Genomic DNA, 22380 nt, shown 5'->3' on the forward strand with positions numbered 1-22380 from the left:
GTCGCCCAGCTTTTGATCATCAAACCTCCAGTTATTAACCTTTGAGTAAACAGTGAGAAATACAAGGATGAGTTTATGTAAATAGACAGATAAGATAACAAGGTATGCTCTCCCTACAAGCCCTGCCCATTTTATTGGGTTGTGTGATTTTATTAGCATAAACAGTTATTTCATACACAAAAATAAACATAAAGGAGCAACTTCCCATACATTTTTAAAAGCTGCAGCTGGTATAACAAGTAATTGGAAACATGTTAAGGAGAAACTAATTTTACAGTAAAAATCTTGAAAGGGACAGTAAACACCCTGAACTTTTACTATACAATATTTAGTTATGCATACAAAAACAACTTAGCATATTTTAATGATTTATTTTGCTCATGTAATTTAGCTCTGAAAATTGTACTTTTTCTAATTCTCAGACCTGGAAATGTACCCTGCTGATTTTGCAAGGCTAATTCTGTTACATATTTTTCATGATTTGACTTTAGTTGAAACAGCTGCAAAAAATTGCACTTTATAATAATGACATGACAGTGTCTAGTTTTGTCAGCTGCAGAATAAAGCCCAGATTGGCGCTCTAAATAAATCAAGTAGTGGGTGATGTTTGGCAATTGAAAAACAATTGCAGGAAACACAATGTTAATTAGCTTTAAAAATGTTTAGACTTCAAATATTCATATATTAGAGGTAACTGTACTTAGGCATTTTCAATCATCCATATAAAAGAGGAACATGTGAAGCAAAAGCCAATTTAAAGGGCCATTATAGTGGAAAAAATGTATGAACTCATTTGTTACAGCATGTAACTTTATCATTATCAACCATGCAAATCTATGTGTTTAACCCAGCAAAGTTGTTAATCACATAGGTAAAGTACTGCTCTGTAGCTGCAAAGAACTGCTGGTCCCATGGGGACACTGTCGCTGACCAAACAAGCAGCGCAAGTTGGACAGTTGGGTACTTCCCACTGATGCTTACTTACATGTAAGCACCATGAGCATTTATAGCTATTAACCAATGAGAATAAGTATTAAGCACCTTGTAGCCAATGAACATTAGCAGGAAGTAACTAGTAGCCAATGAACATTAGCAGGAAGTAACTAGCAGCCAATTAATTTTAAAGCGAAGTATACCTTTCAGCCAGTGAACATTAGCAGATATTACATAACGGATACAGCTGTGTTCGTTTTATTTTTAAAGCCCACATTTTTGTTTAATGTTTCAGACATCGCATATTATTTTCAACAACTTTTCAGTTTACTTTGGTTTTCAGATTTGCTTCATTCTCTTGGTGTCCTTTGTTGAAGGAGCGGCAATTTATTACTAGGAGCAAACTGAACACTTAAGGTGAGCCAGTGACAGGAGGCATATATGTGCAGCCACCAATCAGCAGCTAGCTCCCAGTAGTGCATTGTTATTCCTGAGCATACCTAGATGTGCTTTTCAAAAAAGGATACCTAGAGAACAATGGAAATTCAATAAAAGAAGTAAATTGGGAACTGCATGCTCTATCTGAATCACAGAAGTTTAAAGGGACATGAAACCCCAAATTCTTCTCTCATGATTCAGATAGAGCATGTGATTTTAAACAACTTTGCAATTTACTTTGATTACCTACTTTGCTTAATTCTCTTGGTATCCGTTATTGAAGAAGCAGCAATGCACTACTGGGAGCTAGCTGAACACATCAGGTGAGCCAATAACATGAGGCATTTATGTGCAGCCACCAATCACCAGCTCCTTAGCCTACCTTGGTATCAACAAAGGATACCAAGAGAACCAAACAAATTAGATAATAAAAGTAAATTGGAAAGTTGTTTAAAATCACTTGCTCTATCGCATAAAAAAAGATACATTGGATTTCATGTCCATTTTATTTTGACTTTACGGTCATTTTAAATTCAGGCATCTTTAACTTCACAATTTTAGGCAAAGAAGTTTACATTTTTATATGAAAGTGAAGAATTTAAAATATAATGTCCCTTTCATTGCTCCTTAAAACCTATTTAATTAGGAGAGTGTAGCCCATGTAAAATGAAGCACAAAATATGTTTTTTGTTTTTATGATGTATTTAATGTATCTTTGTTTAGTGCTGCTGAATATGTTAGATTAATAATAATAATAATAATAATAATAATAATAATAATAATAATAATAACTGCAAAGCCCTCAAACTTGTCTTTTGATCTAGCAATCTATTATCTCTCCATAGTATGAGGAACGCGTCCTGAAAAAAATCCGCCGTAAGATACGGAATAAACAGTCAGCCCAGGAAAGTAGGAAAAAGAAGAAAGAATATATGGATGGATTGGAATCTAGGTATTTATCATTTTTCTGTATGTATTTTTTGTTTGGATACTTGAGTATGCTTGTGCCTACCAACCTACAAAGCTGTGGAACTTGTCTCTATCCCTACAAACTGACTGACTGATTTGAGCAGTGGGTACAAGGGAAGTAATAAGTCAATATATGTCCCATATTCCCTTGAACCCCCCCAAAAAACAGCCACAAACCTAAAATAAATTAAACAAGCTCCCAGGCAGGAAACCTGCCCACAATCACTATCACGATACTGGGATGCAGAATCAACTGGTGATATTTAAAGGGCCATAATAGCTGAAGCATATAGTTTTAAAATTAGTGATCCTGCACTAAGATCCCGCAAAGTGGTTAAACATACATTCAAAGTACTGTTCAGGACTCACAGGGCACTGCTGGTCTTGAGTGGAAACTACCTCTGATCCAATCAGTAGCGCTAGTCGCATGACTCAGTTGTGAAACTAATGCTGCAGATTGGATCAACGCTTCTACTATGTGTTTAACCCCTTTGCAGGGATTAAACACATTGAAGTGCAGGGTCTCTAGTTTTACAATTACATGCTCTAATGAAGTAGAGCATGTCAATTTTTTTCACTATTATTTAAGTGTGCAATCACGCCCCCTGCTCTCACACAATCAATTGCACAAGAGCAGAGGATGTCAGTCACTCCAGTCTGATCAGTCAGAAGCGATTATAGTTTCCTAAATTGCGTTTGCAGGATCTCACAGCCGCAAGGGTTCTGAAGCTACAAATGCAACTTTATTGATAAGCCCCTAAATAGAAATAGAAGCAAATTGGAAAATTGTCTAAAATGGTATGCTATGTCTTTGTCATGAAATAAATGTCTTATGTTTCATATCTCTTTAACTTTGCATTCCATGGCCCATTAAATGCTCTTTTTTATTTGCAAGATATTTTTTTTGGAGTGCAATGTCCCTTTAATATTGTATTCTATAGTGAAAAACACAAAGTATGAGACAAATGTTATCTACATGTATCCAATTAAATCAAATTGTCTTTGGGAACATTTAAAGCGACAGTCTACACCATAATTTTTATTGTTTAAAAAAGTTAGATAACCCCTTTATTACACATTCCCCAGTTTTGCATAACCCACACGGTTATATTAATATACTTTTTACCTCTGTGATTACCTTGTATCTAAGCCTCTGCAGACTGCTCCTTATTTCAGTTCTTTTGACAGACTTGCATTTTAGCCAATCAGTGCTGACTCCTAGGTAACGCCACGGGCGAGAGCAGAATGTTATTTATATGGCACACATGAAATATCAAAATGCCATGAGATAAGAGGTAGTCTTCAAGGGCTCAGAAATTAGCATATGAGCCTACCTAGGTTTAGCTTTCAACTAAAAATACCAGGAGAACAAAGCAAAATTGATGATAAAAGTAAATTGGAAAGTTGTTTAAAATTGCATGCCCTATCTGATTCATGAAAGTTTATTTTTGACCAAACTGTCCCTTTAAGTAAATGACACCTCTTTATATACAACTTTACATAGCAGTATATCTTGCTGTCTCCACACAGAATGTCTGCCTGTGCAGCCCACAACCAAGAGCTTCAGCGCAAGGTCCTTCAGTTGGAGAAACACAACGTGTAAGTTTGGGCACAGAGATGATTTACGGGGGACTGGTTAATGGAGGGGGTGGGAGACTTGAAGGAAAGAGAGATGATCTATAAAGTGTAAGGGAGACTTGTTGACCAGGAGACTGAGGGCCTGATAATCTAAAGTTCTCCTCCCACGTGAGATGATCTAAGAAGTCTCGTCAGTACGGCGAGAGGTCCATCAAATAATTTTAGAAACACAAATTTTACATTGAGAGAACTTTGTTTCGGGTTCTGTATGTGAAGGGGGGACTCCTATATTAAAATATAAGGTCTAAAAGAAAATCCCCCAAATTTGATGTCAATTCTCTCTACAGTGGAGAGATTTTGATCATCAGGCCGAGTGTCAAGTGAGGGACAGTAACCAATAATCTTCCTCCTTTCTCAGTTCTCTAATGGAGCAACTACGGAAGCTGCAGGCCTTGGTGTCTCAGTCTGCAGGAAAGGCCGCTCAAACTGGGACCTGTGTAGCAGTGAGTACTTATTGCCTATACATTTTTTTAAGTACCTCAGACTTATTCTCTAATTATTCTCTAATTCTCAGGACAACAATTTATATTGATTTATTTCCATATTTTCTTATACCTTGTTTTTCCTCAACATTTTCTTATAATCCTTTCAGTTCACATTTCCCATAATGCCTTCTTATTTCATAGCTTTCCTTTCTCATTTGTTTCCTGTGCAATGTTTCTAATATTTATTTTACTTTTTTCAGGTCCTATTATTGTCATTATCTCTCATCATCTTTCCATCACTTAGCCCATTTACAAAAAGTAAAACTCAAGATGGGGATGATTTCCTCCCCGTACGAGGTAAACATACCCCTTGTGAATGCCAACCTATCATATTGTGTAATCTGTATAAAAGACTTCTGCTTCAGTTGTGACAATAGACGTATAGGATGTCAATTCTGAGATCAGACACCAATAAAAAAAAAAAAAAAAGGTGCCAAGGTGCTGCGCTCAGAAATCTTAAAATTTCCTTTAGAGAAGTAGAGAATCGCCATTGTTACTCTCTCTCTATATGTATCTTCTATTTTACCCCACAACTCACCTTCACTCCTGCTTTTTTTTGCTTTACAATGTCCACTGACTGAATGATAGTGGTTGCCCTGCCAACGGGTGAAACACATTGTTAAAGTCAGCTCCGCATCGTCAATGCTCACAATAGTGTATTCCAGTAGGGTGGATAGTCTTAAAAATACATACTCTAACAAATTAGAGCATGTCATTTTTTGACTATTATGGCCCTTTAAAAGGAATATGAAACTTAAAAAATGTCTTTTGTGATTCTGACAAAGCATACCCTATCTAATTGCTTAGTTCCCATGATTTTATGTTGAAGAGGTAGCTAGGTTGGCATCTAGAACAGGATTCTTCAAACTTTTTTTCCCAAGACCCAGTGCAATGATACTATATACCTTTGTGACCCTATTTGTATCCTTGGGGGCCGATTTACTAACTGTCGGACGGACATGATCTGCTATAGCGATCATGTCTGCCCGACATCGCTGAATCCCGACAGCATACGCTTAAGACCGCTGCTTCTTAACTCCCTGTTTCCGGGGAGCCTGAAGGCTCGCACGGAAACAGGGGTACACTACCCCATTCGGACCCTGATAAATCGGCCCCTTAGGCTGAAAATGTCTAAAGCATTATGCAACAATGTGTGTGTACAATATTCCTCATTGTAGTCAAACTTGAAAGTGTTGTAAAAATTAATAGAACACACATCACACACTCTCTCAAACACACATCACACTCTCACACAACACACAACACGCACCTAACAAACTCTCATACAACGCACACACACACACACACACACACACACACACACACACACCTCAAACACTCTAATACAACTCACATACCTCACACTCTCATACAACACACACACACCTCAAACACTCTAATACAACTCACACACTCTCTCAAACACACATCACACTCTCATACAACACACAACACACACACCTGACAAACTCTCATACAACACACACACACACACACACACCTCAAACACTCTAATACAACTCACACACTCTCTCAAACACACATCACACTCTCATACAACACACAACACACACCTGACAAACTCTCATACAACACACACACACACACACCTCAAACACTCTAATACAACTCACATACCTCACACTCTCATACAACACACACACACCTCAAACACTCTAATACAACTCACACACTCTCTCAAACACACATCACACTCTCATACAACACACACACCTGACAAACTCTCATACAACACACACACATCACACACTCTAATACAACTCACATACCTCACACTCTCATACAACACACACACACCTCAAACACTCTAATACAACTCACACACTCTCTCAAACACACATCACACTCTTATACAACACACAACACACACACCTGACAAACTCTCATACAACACACACACACACACACACACACATCACACACTCTAATACAACTCACATACCTCACACTCTCATACAACACACACACACCTCAAACACTCTAATACAACTCACACACTCTCTCAAACACACATCACACTCTCATACAACACACAACACACAACACACACACCTGACAAACTCTCATACAACACACACCTCAAACACTCTAATACAACTCACACACATCACACACTCTCATGCAACACACCACACACACTCTCCTAGAACACAAACACACAGGTCACGACCCAGTTAACATGTTGTTGCGGCCCAGTAATGAGTCCCGACCCTTGGTTTGAAGAACCCTGATCTAGAGCACTACATGGCAGGAAATAGTGCTGCCATCTAGTGCTCTTGCAAATGGATAACATTCTTGCAAAACTGCTGCCATATAGTGCTCCAGAAAGGGGCTGGCTCCTAAGCATTTGCTTTTCAACAAAAGATACCAAGAGAATGAAGAAAATTGATAATAGAAGTAAATTAGAAAGTTGTTTAAAATCACATGCTCTATCTGAATCATGAAAGAAAAAAATGTGGGTTTCATATCCCTTTAAGTAAACTGCATAAAAGAGGTAAGTTAAAAGTACATGCTTTATCCGAGCCAGGAAAGTTTAAAGGGACAGTCTAGTCAAAATTAAACTTTCATGATTCAGATAGGGCATGCAATTGTAAACAACTTTCCAATGTACTTTTATCATCAAATTTGCTTTGTTTCCTTGGTGGTATTTTGGAAAAGCTAAACCTAGGTAGCCTCAAACTGATTTCTAAACCGTTGAAAACCGTCTCCTAGCTCAGAGCATTTTGAAAGTTTTTCACAGTTAGACTGTGCTAGTTCACATGTGTCATATAGATAACATTGTGCTCACTCCCGTGGAGTTATTTAGGAGTCTGCACTGGTTGGCTAAACGGCATGTCTGTCAAAAGCACTGAGATAAGGGGGCAGTTTGCAGAGGCTTAGATACAAGGTAATCACAGAGGTAAAAAGTATATTAATATAACTGTGTTGGTTATGACAAAACTGGGGATTGGGTAATAAAGGGATTATCTATCTTTTTAAACAATAAAAATTCTGGTATAGACTGTCCCTTTAATTTTGTTCATTTAATGTTCTAAGGTGATATTATTTAAATGTTTGACTGAATTTGAAATTGACTTTCTTAGTTTTCTGTGGCCTCTGGTGCACTAATGAATTATAAAGTACACTGGTTTACATAAATTATCCTTTCCATTACAGTCTTCTCACGGTCCCTTCATGACATAGCCTCTTCGCGTGTCTTCCATCACCCAACGGAGGGCCGAGAGGCTTCTCATTGGAATGGCCCTGCCAATCAAGCACCTGACACAGAACTGGGGCCACTAAGAAAATACATTGCCGCGACTATTGCCAACCAAACAAGACGTCCACCCTTGGAGCCTTTGATTGCGCAGTACAATGAACCCAGGAACATTACTGGTGAAAAAGTTTCACATCTAGACACTGTTCTCATAGATGCGGAAGAGGAGTTACACGATGATCCTATCACAGGGCACATGATGGCACGGGTGACTTGGACAGAGCCCCTTGAGCAAGGGGACGAGTTGTGACATAAAGTCCCATTGTCTTGGGAGAGACTGAATGAGTGACAGAATGCAAGAGTAGGGTGGTTGATTCCAAACTGAATCAAATGCACTGACATCACAATGGGTATGCGATTTCAGGTGGGGAATGAGAGACACATAACCAGAGAAGACAAAGCCAATCACAGGAAGACATAGTGCTTCTTCTCACCCCTGAACACAAATATAGGACATACGTTCATGAGCTATTCCATATACAGAGGTAGCCTGCACATATGATAAACATATGAAAGTAGAGAAAGTATACACAATCTCATATGCTAAGAGCCAGTGTATCAATCGATCTCACATTATGTCATATGAAGACAAATAAGGAGTCGGGTTTATGGTGAGATCAGACACAAACATACATGTGTATATAGAGAGAACCATGGCACACCTAGGGTCTTCTTCAGCACCCTTATATAAAGAGAAACTATATGTAGAGATACTCCATAGTACGTACATCATGATACTCTGTTTATTGAGAGTGAGAGGAAATTTATAATCTCATGCCCAGAGTTCATATGAAAATGAAGCACACAAATATTAAGAGATCTTATCTCTGTATTGTGACAGGAAATGTCTGCATGGACAGATTTTATACATAGAAAATATATTTAATGTGAAAACCCAAACATAGAGAGATCTCATGTAGAGAATGTGTAGAGAGTGAACGCCCATAATAGATTGTTTAGTATGCAATATTTTACATTAGAGGATAAGCCCTGGTCTGAATGGTAAGCATCAGATAGCTTTATTTCTGTATTTTTTTTCAACTAGACAAGAATTCCTAGATCTATTTCTGTTGCAATCTCTTTAAAACTGTAAGCTGTAACTGTAAAATTTCATCACTTTGCTTTATTATTATTATTATTTTTTTTATTTTATGCTGCTTTTTAAAATAAAGATTTTATGAAAAACTTGGAATGAATTTATGCAAATAGAGTTTAAAGGGACAGTTTACCCAAGAACTTTCTCTCCTTTAATTTGTTCTCAATTATCCAGTTTACCTGCTGTATTAAGTTGTTTACAAATAGCTCCTTAGCCTTTATATTAGCATCTGAATATGCTGATTGAGTCTGCAGTATCCATACCTATACTGAAAGGTTTTATACCTAGGTATAGGCTATTGAGAAACTATATAAACAGCAGAAGAAATTACATTCACAGTGGGACGTGGAAGAGATAAAGCTTTAAAATGTTCATTTTCAAATGTTCTTTCTAAGTATTGTACAGAGACAGAGATAAGAAAGGGAAGCATTTCAGTGATAACGAGATCTGATCTGTCAAAGATAAGCCTATTTTGATGGGATATGGTTTCAAAGAGCAAATCCAGCTATTTATTTTGCAAAAAGAAGCATACATGAGCAATTTCTCATACATTGTATATGCTGCAGCTGGTATAACAAGTCATGTGGAACACATTCAGGGAAAAATAAAATTTATGCTTACCTGATAAATTTGTTTCTTTTTAGACATGATGAGTCCACGGATCATCATCCTTACTTGTGGGATATTCACCTCCTGGTCAGCAGGAGGAGGCAAAGAGCACCACAGCAGAGCTGTTAAATAGCTCCTCCCTTCCCTCCCACTCCAGTCATTCGACCGAAGTTAGGAAGAGAAAGGAAAAGCCAAGGTGCAGAGGTGTCTGAAGTTTATAATAAAAAACAACCTGTCTAAAAGAACAGGGCGGGCCGTGGACTCATCGTATCTTAAAAGAAACAAATTTATCAGGTAAGCATAAATTTTCTTTTCTTTTTAAAGACACGATGAATCCACGAATCATCATCCTTACTTGTGGAATACAATACCAAAGCTAAAGGACACGGATGATAAGGGAGGGACAAGACAGGAACCCTAAACGGAAGGCACCACTGCTTGAAGAACCTTTCTCCCAAAAGCAGCCTCAGCCGAGGCAAAGGTATCAAATTTAGAAAATTTAGAAAAAGTGTGAAGAGAAGACCAAGTTGGAGCCTTGCAAATCTGTTCTACAGAAGCTTCATTTTTGAATGCCCATGAGGATGCAACAGCCCTAGTGGAATGAGCCGTAACTCTTTAAGGAGGCTGCAGTCTCATATGCAAAATGGATGATACTCTTCAGCCAAAAAGAAAGAGAGGTAGTCGTAGCTTTCTGACCCTTACGTTTTCCAGAAAAAATTACACAGAGAAGAAGATTGACGAAAGTCCTTAGTCGCTTGTAAGTAAAATTTTAAAGCACGGACTACATCCAAATTGTGCAGAAGACGTTCTTTCTGAGATGAAGGATTAGGACATAAGGAAGGAACAACAATCTCCTGATTAATGTTCCTGTCTTAAACAACCTTAGGAAGAAACCCTAGTTTAGTACGTAAAACTACCTTATCTGAATGGAAAATAAGGTAAGGCAAATTGTATTGCAACACAGAGAGCTCAGACACTCTTCGAGCTGAAGAAATAGCAACAAGAAATAAAACTTTCCAAGATAATAACTTAATATCTAAGGAATGCATAGGCTCAAACGGAGCCCCTTGAAGAACTTTAAGAGCTAAATTCAGACTCCATGGAGGAGTAACTGGTTTGAACAAAGGCCTGATCCTAACCAAGGCCTGACAAAAGGATTATACATCTGGGACATCTGCCAGGCGTTTGTGTAACAAAATAGATAAGGCAGAAATCTGACCCTTTAGGGAACTTGTCGATAAACCCTTCTCCAAACCTTCTTGGAGAAAAGACAAAATTCTGGGAATCCTAACTCTACTCCATGAGTAGCCCTTGGATTCACACCAATAGAGATATTTACGCCATATCTTATGGTAAATATTTCTAGTTACAGGTTTACGCGCCTGAATCAATGTATCTATGACCGAATCAGAAACCCCCCGCTTGGATAGGATTATGCGTTCAATCTCCAAGCAGTCAGCTGCAGAGAAACTAGATTTGGGTGAAGGAAGGGCCCTTGAATGAGAAGGTCCTTCCTCAACGGCAGTCTCCAAGGTGGCAGGGATGACATGTCCACCAGATTGGCATACCAAATCCTGCGAGGCCACGCAGGGGCAATGAGGATCCCCGATGCCTTCTTCTGTTTGATTCGAGCAATGACCCGAGGAAGGAGTGCAAACGGGGGAAAAAGATATGCTAGGCTGAAGGACCAAGGAACTGCCAGAGCATCTATCAGTTCTGCCTGGGGATCCCTGGACCTCGACCCGTATCTTGGGAGCTTGGCATTCTGACGAGATGCCATGAGATCTAACTCCGGCCGACCCCATTTGAGAATCAGGTTGGAGAATACTTCCGGATGGAGTTCCCACTCTCCCGGATGAAGAAAAGTCCGCCTGGGATGTGGATCACTGACAGATAGCAAGAATGGGCCTCCGCCCATTGGATTATCTTGGCTACCTCGGTCATAGCTAAGGAACTCCTCATTCCTCCCTGATGATTGATGTAAGCCACTGTTATGTTGTCAGACTGGAATCTGATGAACTGGGCCGAAGCCAACTGAGGCCAGGCCAGAAGAGCATTGAAGATCGCTCTTAGTTCCAGGATGTTTATAGGAAGAACAGACTCTGAGCCTTTAGGGAATCCCAGACAGCTCCCCACCCTAGAAGGCTGGCGTCTGCGAAATCAGGTTCCCTGGGACAGATGATCCAGAGACAACCACCATTGAGGAGAGTCCCTCGTCTCCTGTTCCAGGGTTATTCGAGGAGACAAGTCTGCATAATCTCCATTCCACTGCCTGAGCATGTCTAACTGCAGAGGCCTGAGGTGGAACCGAGCAAACGTGATGATGTCCATTGCCGCCACTATCAGTCCGATTACCTCCATGCACTGAGCCACTGACGGCCGAGGAGTGGACTGAAGGGCTTGACAGGTATCCAGAATCTTTGATTTCCTGACCTCTGTCAGAAAAAGTCTCATGGATATAGAATCTATTAGAGTTCCCAAGAAGGTCACCCTTGTCTTCGGGATTAAGGAACTCTTTTCCAGATTTACCTTCCACCCGTGAGTTCTTAGGAAGGAAAACACAATGTCGGTATGAGATCTTGCTTGTTGACAAGATGGCGCCTAGATTAGAATATCGTCCAGATAAGGTGCCACTGCAATGCCCCGCGGTCTTAGAACCTCCAGCAGAAACCCCAGAACCTTCAGAAAATTCAGGGTGCCGTGGCCAGGCTGAAAGGAAGAGCCACGAACTGAAAGTGTTTGTCCATAAAGGCAAACCTCAGGAACCTGTGATGATCTCTGTGGATAGGAACATGTAGATATGCATCCTTTAAATCCACTGTCATCATAAATTGACCCTCTTGGATCAATGGAAGAATGGTACGAATAGTCTCCATCTTGAATAATGGAACTCTGAGAAACTTGTTTATACTCTTGAGGTCTAAGATAGGTCTGAAGGTTCCCTCCTTTTTGGGAACCACAAACAGATTTGAATAAAAACCCTGCCCCTGTTCCTGTACTGGGACGGGAATAATTACTCCCAGGGAGGAGTGGTCTCTTACACAATGTAAGAACGCCTCTTTCTTTATCTGGTTTGCAGATAATCTTGAAAGAAGAAATGTTCCTCAGGGAGGAAAACTTTTGAACTCCAGTTTGTATCCCTGAGAGACTATTTCTATTGCCCAGGGATCCTGAACGTCCCGAACCCAAGCCTGAATGAAGAAGGAAAGTCTGCCCCCTACCAGATCCGGTCCCGGATCGGGGGCATGCCCTTCATGCTGTTTTGGATTCAACAGCAGGCTTATTGGATTGTTTACCCTTGTTCCAAGACTGGTTGGGTCTCCAAGTAGGCTTAGATTGTTCTAGTTTAGAGGAGGAAGAGAAAGAATTTCCTTTGAAATTTCGAATGGAATAAAAATTACTCTATCGCCCCTTTTGTCTATTTCTCTTATCTTGAGGGAGAAGATGACCCTTACCTCCCGTGATATCAGAAATAATCTCTTTTAACTCCGGACCAAACAAGATTTTCCCCTTGTAAGGAATAGCTAAGAGCTTAGACTTAGATGAAACATCCGCAGACCAAGGCTTTAGCCATAAGGCCCTGCGAGCTAAAATAGAGAAACTGGAAATTTTAGCTCCCAGTTTAATAACTTGAAGGGAAACGTCCGAAATAAATGCATTGGCTAGCTTAAGAGCTTTTATCCTGTCTTGGATCTCATCCAAGGGAGTTTCTCTCCTGAGGGCCTCAGATAGAGTGTCAAACCAATAAGCTGCCGCACTCGTAACAGTAGCTATGCACACAGCCGGTTGCCAATGCATACCCTGGTGTACATAAATCTTCTTGAGTAATCCCTCCAACTTCTTATCCATCGGATCCTTAAAGGCACAACTATCCTCTATAGGAATAGTAGTTCTCTTAGCCAAGGTTAAAACAGCTCCTTCCACCTTAGGAACAGTCTGCCAAGCCTCTCTAACGGAATCAGCTATTGGAAACATCTTCTTGAAGATAGGAGAGGGAGAGAAAGGGATACCCGGTCTCTCCCATTCCTTAGCAATGATTTCAGAGGCTTTCTTGGGAACTGGAAAGACATCCGTAAAGGAACTTCAAAATATCTGTCTAGTTTACTAGATTTTTTGGGGGGGGGACCACCACCGTGGAGTCACGATCAACTAGGGTAATTAAAACCTCCCTAAGTAAGAGATGAAGGTGTTCTAATTTAAATCTAAAGGATACCACCTCCGAATCTGTCAAAGTTAAAATATCATCTGAATCTAAAACTTCACCTTCAGATGCTAGAACGTTAACTTTCTCTTCCGATTGGCAAGAAGAGACTTACGAAATAGCCACGACTGCATCAGAGACCTTGCTGACTGCAGGAATGGTCTTCCTTTTGTGATTTCCCTGCAACATGGGAAAGGCAGACAAGGCATCAGAGATAGTGGAAAACATGAGAGACGCTATGTCCTGTAATGAAATCCCAGAAGGGACTACAGCTGAAGCGCAGGGCACTGCTGGTGGGGGCGTTAATTTTTGGGACGCTTGGGGAGAAAGTTGCGGCATAAATTGACCCTCATCAGAAGACTCTTGGACAACATCTGCCTGAGAGGAGATTGGCTCAGTAAAAATTTTATCCCTAAAACTTACAGTCCTTTCAATACATGTAGGACAGAAGGGGATTGGTGGTTCCACATTTGCATCCAGACACAAAGCACATGTAACATATTGCACACCCTCTTGGTCCATCTTTCAACAAAATTTATCAAATAATCAACAGAAAAAATGATAAATATTAACAAAAAAGAACTATAAAAAAACGTTACTGTCCCTTTAAATATAAACGGTTTCACTATTTTTCTGCAAAGTGTCAGATTCTTTCCTTAAGAACAACGGTTAGAAAATTGACTTATTAAATAAACCTCTGCACCTCAGCAGCCTGCTGAGGTGCTCCTACCGTGCTAAATGACACCGGATCCCCTGCTTGTGATGATCCGTTCAGTCACACTGTCAGCAAATTCCGGACCGGTCTCAACGTATCTGTACTAGAAGCGCATGATCTTACACTGCATGCCACTCCAGAACAGATAACAAACTTGCCCAGCTAAATGTCGCAGTAAACCTGACAGGAAAACAGCGCGCTACTGAAAAGGCGCGCAAATACAGGAAGTCCCGCCCATCGTGGGCATACCTAAAGGCCAATGTCTCCCCTCCGGGAAAAACAAAGTGAAACCACCGGAGCCCTCCACAAATAGTAAAAACAACATATCTCCAGCCCCAATGCCTGCTATATGTCACTGCCCAAAACTTTAAAAAGAGTCCCAACATAAAAAGGCTTTTACCATTAACTCCTTATGTTCCATAGTGCAATTTTTAAATAAATGTACTGAGTCTCCTTAGGTCCCAGAAAGGCAGCACTTGCCTTAACCACTGCCTGGCAGGAAGGCAGTTCCCAAGCTTGAGAGGTCCTCTCCCTCACATTGGCCTGAGAAGGAAGCAAATGCTGAGTGAGTACCTCAGACTGAAGGATATAGGGCAGTACAAATATGGGAGGCGCAGTGAGAATTATGTCCCACAAGTTCCCATTGCTCTAAAGCCACCAAAGCTCTACTGTAGAGACTGAAATGGAACCAGGCTACACCCCAGGACAAAGTAGCACTCTCTGGCACTACTTTAAAATAACAAACTCTTGATTGAAGAATCTAAAACTAACACCTCACTTTACCTCTTCCTATCACTAACGTAGGCAAAGAGAATGACTGGAGTGGGAGGGAAGGGAGGAACTATTTAACAGCTCTGCTGTGGTGCTCTTTGCCTCCTCCTGCTGACCAGGAGGTGAATATCCTACAAGTAAGGATGATGATCTGTGGACTCATCGTGTCTTTAAAAAGAAAACTCTTACAGTGAACTGTCCCTTTAAATTATGTCCTAAGACTTTTGCTGCATCAGTTTTACCATAATAATTTAGAATTGTAAGGACAAGAGTATCTAAAATTAGATAGCAGCACATAAATATTGGCACAATGTAAGACTGAAGTCCGTGTGAGGGAATCAGGAAAAATGAGGCACTTTCTCTTTAAGAGAAAAATAAATTACTTTAAAATATAAAAAAAAATAATCAGAGTTTTAATCAATAAAGGGTTAAATAAATATACATGTTTGCAACTCCAAGGCTCTGAGGAGAAACTGTCATGTGTCATTAAATATGGCCACCATTTGTGAGGGAAAGGAGGATCAGAGCACAGAAGGGAATTTAGAAACTTCTGAAAATAAGTTCTTCAGTTTCAGAAATGTTCCTGTAAATAGACAGTACATCAATTTTACTGTAAATGTGTACAAAATTGTATGTAGTGTTATCTGGTGTATATAACTATGTCCCCAGGCTATGTAAATCATGTGTAGATGTTCATGCTAATAGCCTGTGGGCTATGTGAGTGCAAGTAACTACTTACCTGGAAAATAGATGGTATCAACCACTAGGGGGCACTAACGTTATAAATTGTAAGTATAAGAAATGGTATTCAGTATTTAGAAAAACTATAAAAATGTTGCAATCCAATTGAATGTTGATACAAATTACATACAATACTGGAACCTCAAATGTCCATAGCACAACCAGGATACTCCGTCCAATGTCTTGGAAAATCACAAACGTGCAAATGGAAACATCCAATGATTTATGTGACACACCATCTAAGGCTGCTCTTCTTTTTCTTTTAGAACCAAATCGATCTATAAAATAACCACACCAGAAGGTGCCTCATGCACATCAGCAGATTCATATACAACTATATGAAACTAAAACACAGCATATTCACATATTTATGCAGCACTCGAATGTGCTTGGTAGAGACGTGCTGGAGATCGCAGTGTACCAGGTCTTTCGAACTGCCAGTGGTTTGGTTCTGAATAGACCAAATTGCCTCCTTAAGTAGACCGCTGACAGGCTTGCATTTAGTGTATTGTAGGAAGTGTTACTGCCCATTACTAGAGGATCTCATTATCCCTCTTTCCCATGATTCTTTAGACAATTTTTTGCCTCCAGAAAGAAGTGATGGTGAAATTTGAAATTTCCTTTTGGGAGTTTGTCAATAGACTGCCCCGGGTGTTGCTAGGATTCATCCTTCAGCCTCCTCCTGTTGGCCTTGTTTATGTAATCCTACTCCAGAGACTGTGTCAGTGCTTCTACTGAAATAGCAAAAAATGTGTAACCTCAGCGCTGCGATTTGGTTCAGTGCTTCTACTGAAAGCAGGTCTCCTGCAGCTTGGTAAGCACTGTAGAGTGAGTACTGACAGGTAAGTAGTTAAAATAACCATACTAGAAGGCGCTGCATGCATATAAGCAGATTCATATACAACTATACTTTTTCCCCAAAATAACAATTTACATCTGGTTCTAGACCACAACATTTTGAATATATTTATCCGCAGACCTTATTTGAACATTGTATAAGTATGAACAGTGTGGATAGAACTCTGTCTCTCCTTGCCTGCTTCTAGCCAGCACACAAAAGCCACTCGTTGAAGGATACATCCTGGGGGGATAGTTAGTGTCCCTCTCCATAAAGCTCTGGTTTCTGAGCAGGTGGCATACCAGGTGCATGTCTCACTGAAGTAGATGGTGAGGCCTTAGTTACCGAACTAGGTTTGAATGCATAGTCAGATGCTCCTTTTGTAAAAACAAATATGTTAAATTAAAGGAAACATAAAAAGAAACAGATTGTGTAAAAAAACAGCAAACAACTTACTGGTTTTACTTGCAAAATTAGCACTTAGAATTTCTCACTGTAGCCCTGCCTTCAGGGAGATGACTGGAGACATTTTTTAAACTGTTGCATTCTACCAGTTCTGAACATGAGCAAATCCGACTTCCTGTTTATCTACTCTATTCCCTTAAAGGGATAGGAAAGTAAAAAATAAACTTGCATGATTCAGATAGAGCAGGTCATTTTAAGACACTTTTAAATTCACTTCTATTTTCAAATGTGCTTCGTTATCTTAGTATCCCTTGTTAAAAAATAAATACGCACATATCATACACTAGTGGGAGCTGCTGCTAATTGGTGCCTGCACACATTTGTCTCTTGTGATTGGCTAAATAGATATTTTCAGCTTCCTGACAGTAGCGCAATGCTGTCCCTTCAGCAATGGATAACAAGAGAATGAAGAAAATAAGATAATAGAATTAAATTGGAAAGTTGTTTAAAATTGTATGTTCTATCTGAATCATAAAATATTTTTTGGGGGGTTTACTATCCCTTTAATACTAAATCAAGTGAACACTGCACAAATGAAGTTTAAATAAATAAATGGTTAAATCCATGTAAATAGATGAATAATACATATTGCAATGATGTCTATTCAGTATAAGCCACAGCTAAGTGCTTTTTTTTGGCAATATCATTTGGGTTTTCAGTGCAGTCCATGACCATTTACCCGTCTCCTCCCTCTGTGGCAGAGGACTTATCCCACTCATTACTGGCAAAGCATCTGTACCAGCTCCTCCTTGAATACATTTTATACTTTACACTTGTGGCTCACACAGATAGAACAAATCAGATTTCCCAAGGTGAATATAGACAGCTCATGTTGTGCTAAGCAAACAAAAGGAAGGCATCAAGGTAGGAGTCTGCAAGTGATTGTACTGCGCACTGTGCTTTCAAATTGGTGAGACTCTAGCACTCCCTACTCTCTAAAACAACCTAAGTACACCACACACTGAGGCTGTTGATCCCGCCACTGCCAACAAAATAAAAGTAATAGTTGTAATAATCCACAGAGTCTAAGGGTTCTATCTTTTGGTTGCTAGACATCCCATAGCACTGCTGTATTGGGAGTTGAGCCCTCTGCTACACTGGGCTCAACTCTCAATTCTTGGATACTCCTCTAATCACTAAGCTACACCCACTGCCTCACAGTTTGTTCCGATGTAAACACTTAATGGAAAAATTAATTTATACAATCATCGATGCAATCACGTCCTCATTCCATTTCTTTAATCCGTGAAAGCAGGAGGCTGCAGTAACCATTTAAGGTAGGCCGTTTTATGCAGTCCTAACACTATTAAAGCTCAGCGCTGTTAGGACGGTCACGGCATAGAACGTCTTAACGTTTTGAAGTGGTTATAGCTTTGGAAAAAGCTCTGTTTTGTTTGAAAGAGAGGAATATGTACTTGAGCGTGAAGGGAACATAATCATGGAGCCAGTCTGTACAAAAAGTTCTAATACGGATGGTGGAGACATATTTGAGGTCTATAAAATTTTGGCTTAGCATTTAGTAGACACACTTTACAAACTAGCAATACATTTTCCTATTTCTGAGTTATAGAAACAAATGGATTCAAGACTAACATTTTTGTCATATAGTCAATATAATACAGGATCAAAAACATAACTTGACTTCTTTAAATATAGATAATATAACTAACAATTAGTTAATGTTTTCAGATGAGCCCCATGATGACAGTGCAGAAAAAGCAAGCAATATCATTACAGAAATGCATGCGTAACTAGGTAAAATGTAGTTAAAAGGTGTCTGAAAACTAGGCATGTGCATTCAGAGTTTTCAGATGCCTCAGAATGTGGCTGCCCGTGGTGTTCGGCTGTTTTTGGAGCCGGATTTCTTCTTGTGAAAGTTCAACACACTAAGATCTGGATTTGCATGTTCACAAGAAGGAATTCGGCTCTGAAAAGAGCAGAATGCAGTGAGTGGCCATCTTCTTTTGCATTCGGATCATCACTTTATTACACTAACTTTATGACTAGCCTTGTTGTCTGCAGACTAAAGCCCAGATTGGCTCCTCCAAATAAGACAAATGGTGGGTGGCGTTTGGCTATTAAAAAATAATTGCAGTAAAAAGGATGTTAATTTGTTTTGCTTTAAAAATGTTAAGACTTGGCTGATATGTTATTCTATAGCAACACAACATGTTTTGTAATTACATGGAGTTTACTGTCCCTTTAATAGTCTTGGTACTGTTTTGTACAGCTTCCTCAGGTCTCCCTGAACATACTATATTTTAAGCCCCTGCTTCAGTTGTCTTGCTACAATGCATTCTACATCACTCACCAGAATAACTCTTATCTAAGGATTACACCTGGTTTCCTATAATAAGGTGCTTCACATATTTTTAATGAAGGCGATGTTGTTTCGTCTTGGTCTTAAACCCATAGAATGAAAAATAAACTCCTCTTCATAAGCTTTATATACTTGGTTCCAATTCTCTTTATTATTTTCCCTAGGAACCTTACAGCTCCAAAGTCTTTTTTTTTTTTTTTTAGATTTGCTCGGCCTGTTTTCTTGGTGTCATCCCCATTTTTTTATACTGTTCTTAAAAGGGAACGTTTAGTCATAAACTCTCTCTTCTTTAATTTGTTCACAATGATTCATTTTACCTGCTGTAGTGAATAACATTGTTTACAAATAGCTCCTTAGCCTTTATATTGGCATTTAACCCCTTAACGACAAAGGACGTACGCCACACGCCCTCAAAAAAAATACAGTTAATGACCGAGGACGTGTGGCGTACGTCCTTGGTCTGGAAAGCAGCTGGAAGCGATCCTGCTCGCTTCCAGTTGCTTTCCGGTTATTGCAGTGATGCCTCGATATTGAGGCATCCTGCAATAACCTTTTTTAGCAATCCGGTGCAGAGAGAGCCACTCTGTGGCCCTCTCTGCACTGGACATCACCGGCTAAATCCGTTGGTGGGTGGGAGCCGGTTCGGGAGGCGGGTGGCGGCCATTGATGGCCCTGATGATGTGTAGGGGGGCGGGATCGTGGGCGGGGGTGATCGGAGGCGCGCACGGGGAGGGAGCGGGTGGGAACCGCTACACTACAGAAAAATTATGTATGAAAAGTTTTAAAAAATAGTTTTAGTTATATAAAAATACATTAGGGGTGGGGGATTGGTCTGTGGGGGTGGGGGATTGGTCTGTGGGGGGGGAAAGCTACACTACAGAAAAAGAACATAACAATTAAAAAAAACCCATTTCTCTTGCAAACTGGGTACTGGCAGCTGCCAGTACCCAAGATGGCCCCCAATAAGGCAGAGGGGGGGGTTAGAGAGCTGTTTTGGGGGGGGGGGGGATCAGGGAGGTTGGGGGTTAAGGGGGGATCCTACAAAGTAGCATATGTAAATATGCTAAAGATGTATTTTATTTTATTTTTAAAAAAAACTTATTTTAGTACTGGCAGACTTTCTGCCAGTACTTAAGATGGCGGGGACAATTGTGGGGTGGGGGAGGGAAAGGAGCTGTTTGGGAGGGATCAGGGGGTCTGATGTGTCAGGTGGGAGGCTGATCTCTACACTAAAGCTAAAATTAACCCTGCAAGCTCCCTACAAACTACCTAATTAACCCCTTCACTGCTAGCCATAATACACGTGTGATGCGCAGCAGCACTTAGCGGCCTTCTAATTACCAAAAAGCAACGCCAAAGTCATATATGTCTGCTATTTCTGAGAAGCATTTACAACCATTTGTGCCATAATTGCACGTGCTGTTTGTAAATAATTTCAGTGAGAAACCTAAAATTGTGAAAAATTTAGCGTTTTTTTTAATTTGATTGCATTTGGCGGTGAAATGGTGGCATGAAATATACCAAAATGGGCCTAGATCAATACTTGGGGTTGTCTACTACACTACACTGAAGCTAAAATTAACCCTAGAAGCTCCCTACATGCTCCCTAATTAACCCCTTCACTGCTGGGCATAATACACGTGTGGTGCGCAGTTGCATTTAGCAGCCTTCTAATTAGTAAAAAGCAAAACCAAAGTCATATATGTTTGCTATTTATGAACAAAGGGGATCCCAGAGAAGCATTTACAACCATGTATGCCATAATTGCATAAGTTTTTTGTAAATAATTTCAGTGAGAAACCTAAAGTTTGTGAAATTGTGAAAAAGTGAACAATTTTTTTTATTTGATCGCATTTGGCGGTGAAATGGTGGCATGAAATATACCAAAATGGGCCTAGATCAATACTTTGGGATGTCTTCTAAAAAAAAATATATACATGTCAATGGATATTCAGGGATTCCTGATAGATATCAGTGTTCCAATGTAACTGTCGCTAATTTTGAAAAAAAGTGGTTTGGAAATAGCAAAGTGTTACTTGTATTTATGGCCCTATAACTTGCAAAAAAAGCAAAGAACATGTAAACATTGGGTATTTCTAAACTCAGGACAAAATTTAGAAACTATTTAGCATATGTTTTTTTTGGTGGTTGTAGATGTATAACAGATTTTGGGGGTCAAAGTTAGAAAAAGTGTGTTTTTTTTCCTCATATTTTATATTTTTTTTATAGTAAATTATAAGATATGATGAAAATAATGGTATCTTTAGAAAGTCCATTTAATGGCGAGAAAAACGGTATATAATATGTGTGGGTACAGTAAATGAGTAAGGGGAAAATTACAGCTAAACACAAACACCGCAGAAATGTAAAAATAGCCTTGGTCCCAAACGGACAGAAAATGGAAAAGTGCTGTGGTCATTAAGGGGTTAAAATAGCTGATTTAGCCTGTAGTATCCCTACCTATACTTAAAGATTCTACACCTAGGTATAGGCTATTAAGTAACGATGTAAAATTACACTCACAGTGAGAGGTGGAAGAGATAAAGCTCTAAAATGTTAATTTTCAATTGTTCTTTCTAAGTATTGTACAGAGACAGAGATAAGAAAGGGAAGCATTTTTATGTAATAACGATCTGATCTGTCAGCAAGCCAAGCCTATTTTGATGGGCTGTGGTTTTAAAGAGTAAATCCGGCTACTTTTGCAAAAAGAAGCATAAATTATCAATTTATCATACATTTTATATGCTGCAGCTGGTATAACAAGTCATGGTGCACACCTTCAGGGGAAAACAATTTTACAGTGAACTGTCCCTTTGAGTTTTGGCACTAACTCATCTTTCTAGATTTTAAACAAGCTTCATGTTCGATTACAACAGTATGAGAG

At 39.6% G+C, this 22380-nt stretch overlaps 1 protein-coding gene across 1 annotated transcript in view; it reads left to right on the forward strand.

Moving 5' to 3' along the window:
- Positions 1 to 8875, forward strand: part of CREB3L3 (cAMP responsive element binding protein 3 like 3) — a 36021-nt gene extending 27146 nt beyond the window's left edge. Inside the window, exons 6-10 of the mRNA XM_053700732.1 lie at positions 2217 to 2323; positions 3871 to 3939; positions 4337 to 4421; positions 4664 to 4760; positions 7641 to 8875. Of these exons, the coding sequence (XP_053556707.1) occupies positions 2217 to 2323; positions 3871 to 3939; positions 4337 to 4421; positions 4664 to 4760; positions 7641 to 7990 (708 nt within the window). The 3' untranslated portion in view covers positions 7991 to 8875. The remainder of the gene's footprint in view (positions 1 to 2216; positions 2324 to 3870; positions 3940 to 4336; positions 4422 to 4663; positions 4761 to 7640) is intronic.
- Positions 8876 to 22380: the final 13505 nt, after the last annotated feature.

The sequence above is a fragment of the Bombina bombina genome, chromosome 2 (assembly GCF_027579735.1).
Source record: "Bombina bombina isolate aBomBom1 chromosome 2, aBomBom1.pri, whole genome shotgun sequence".
Taxonomy (NCBI): domain Eukaryota; kingdom Metazoa; phylum Chordata; class Amphibia; order Anura; family Bombinatoridae; genus Bombina; species Bombina bombina.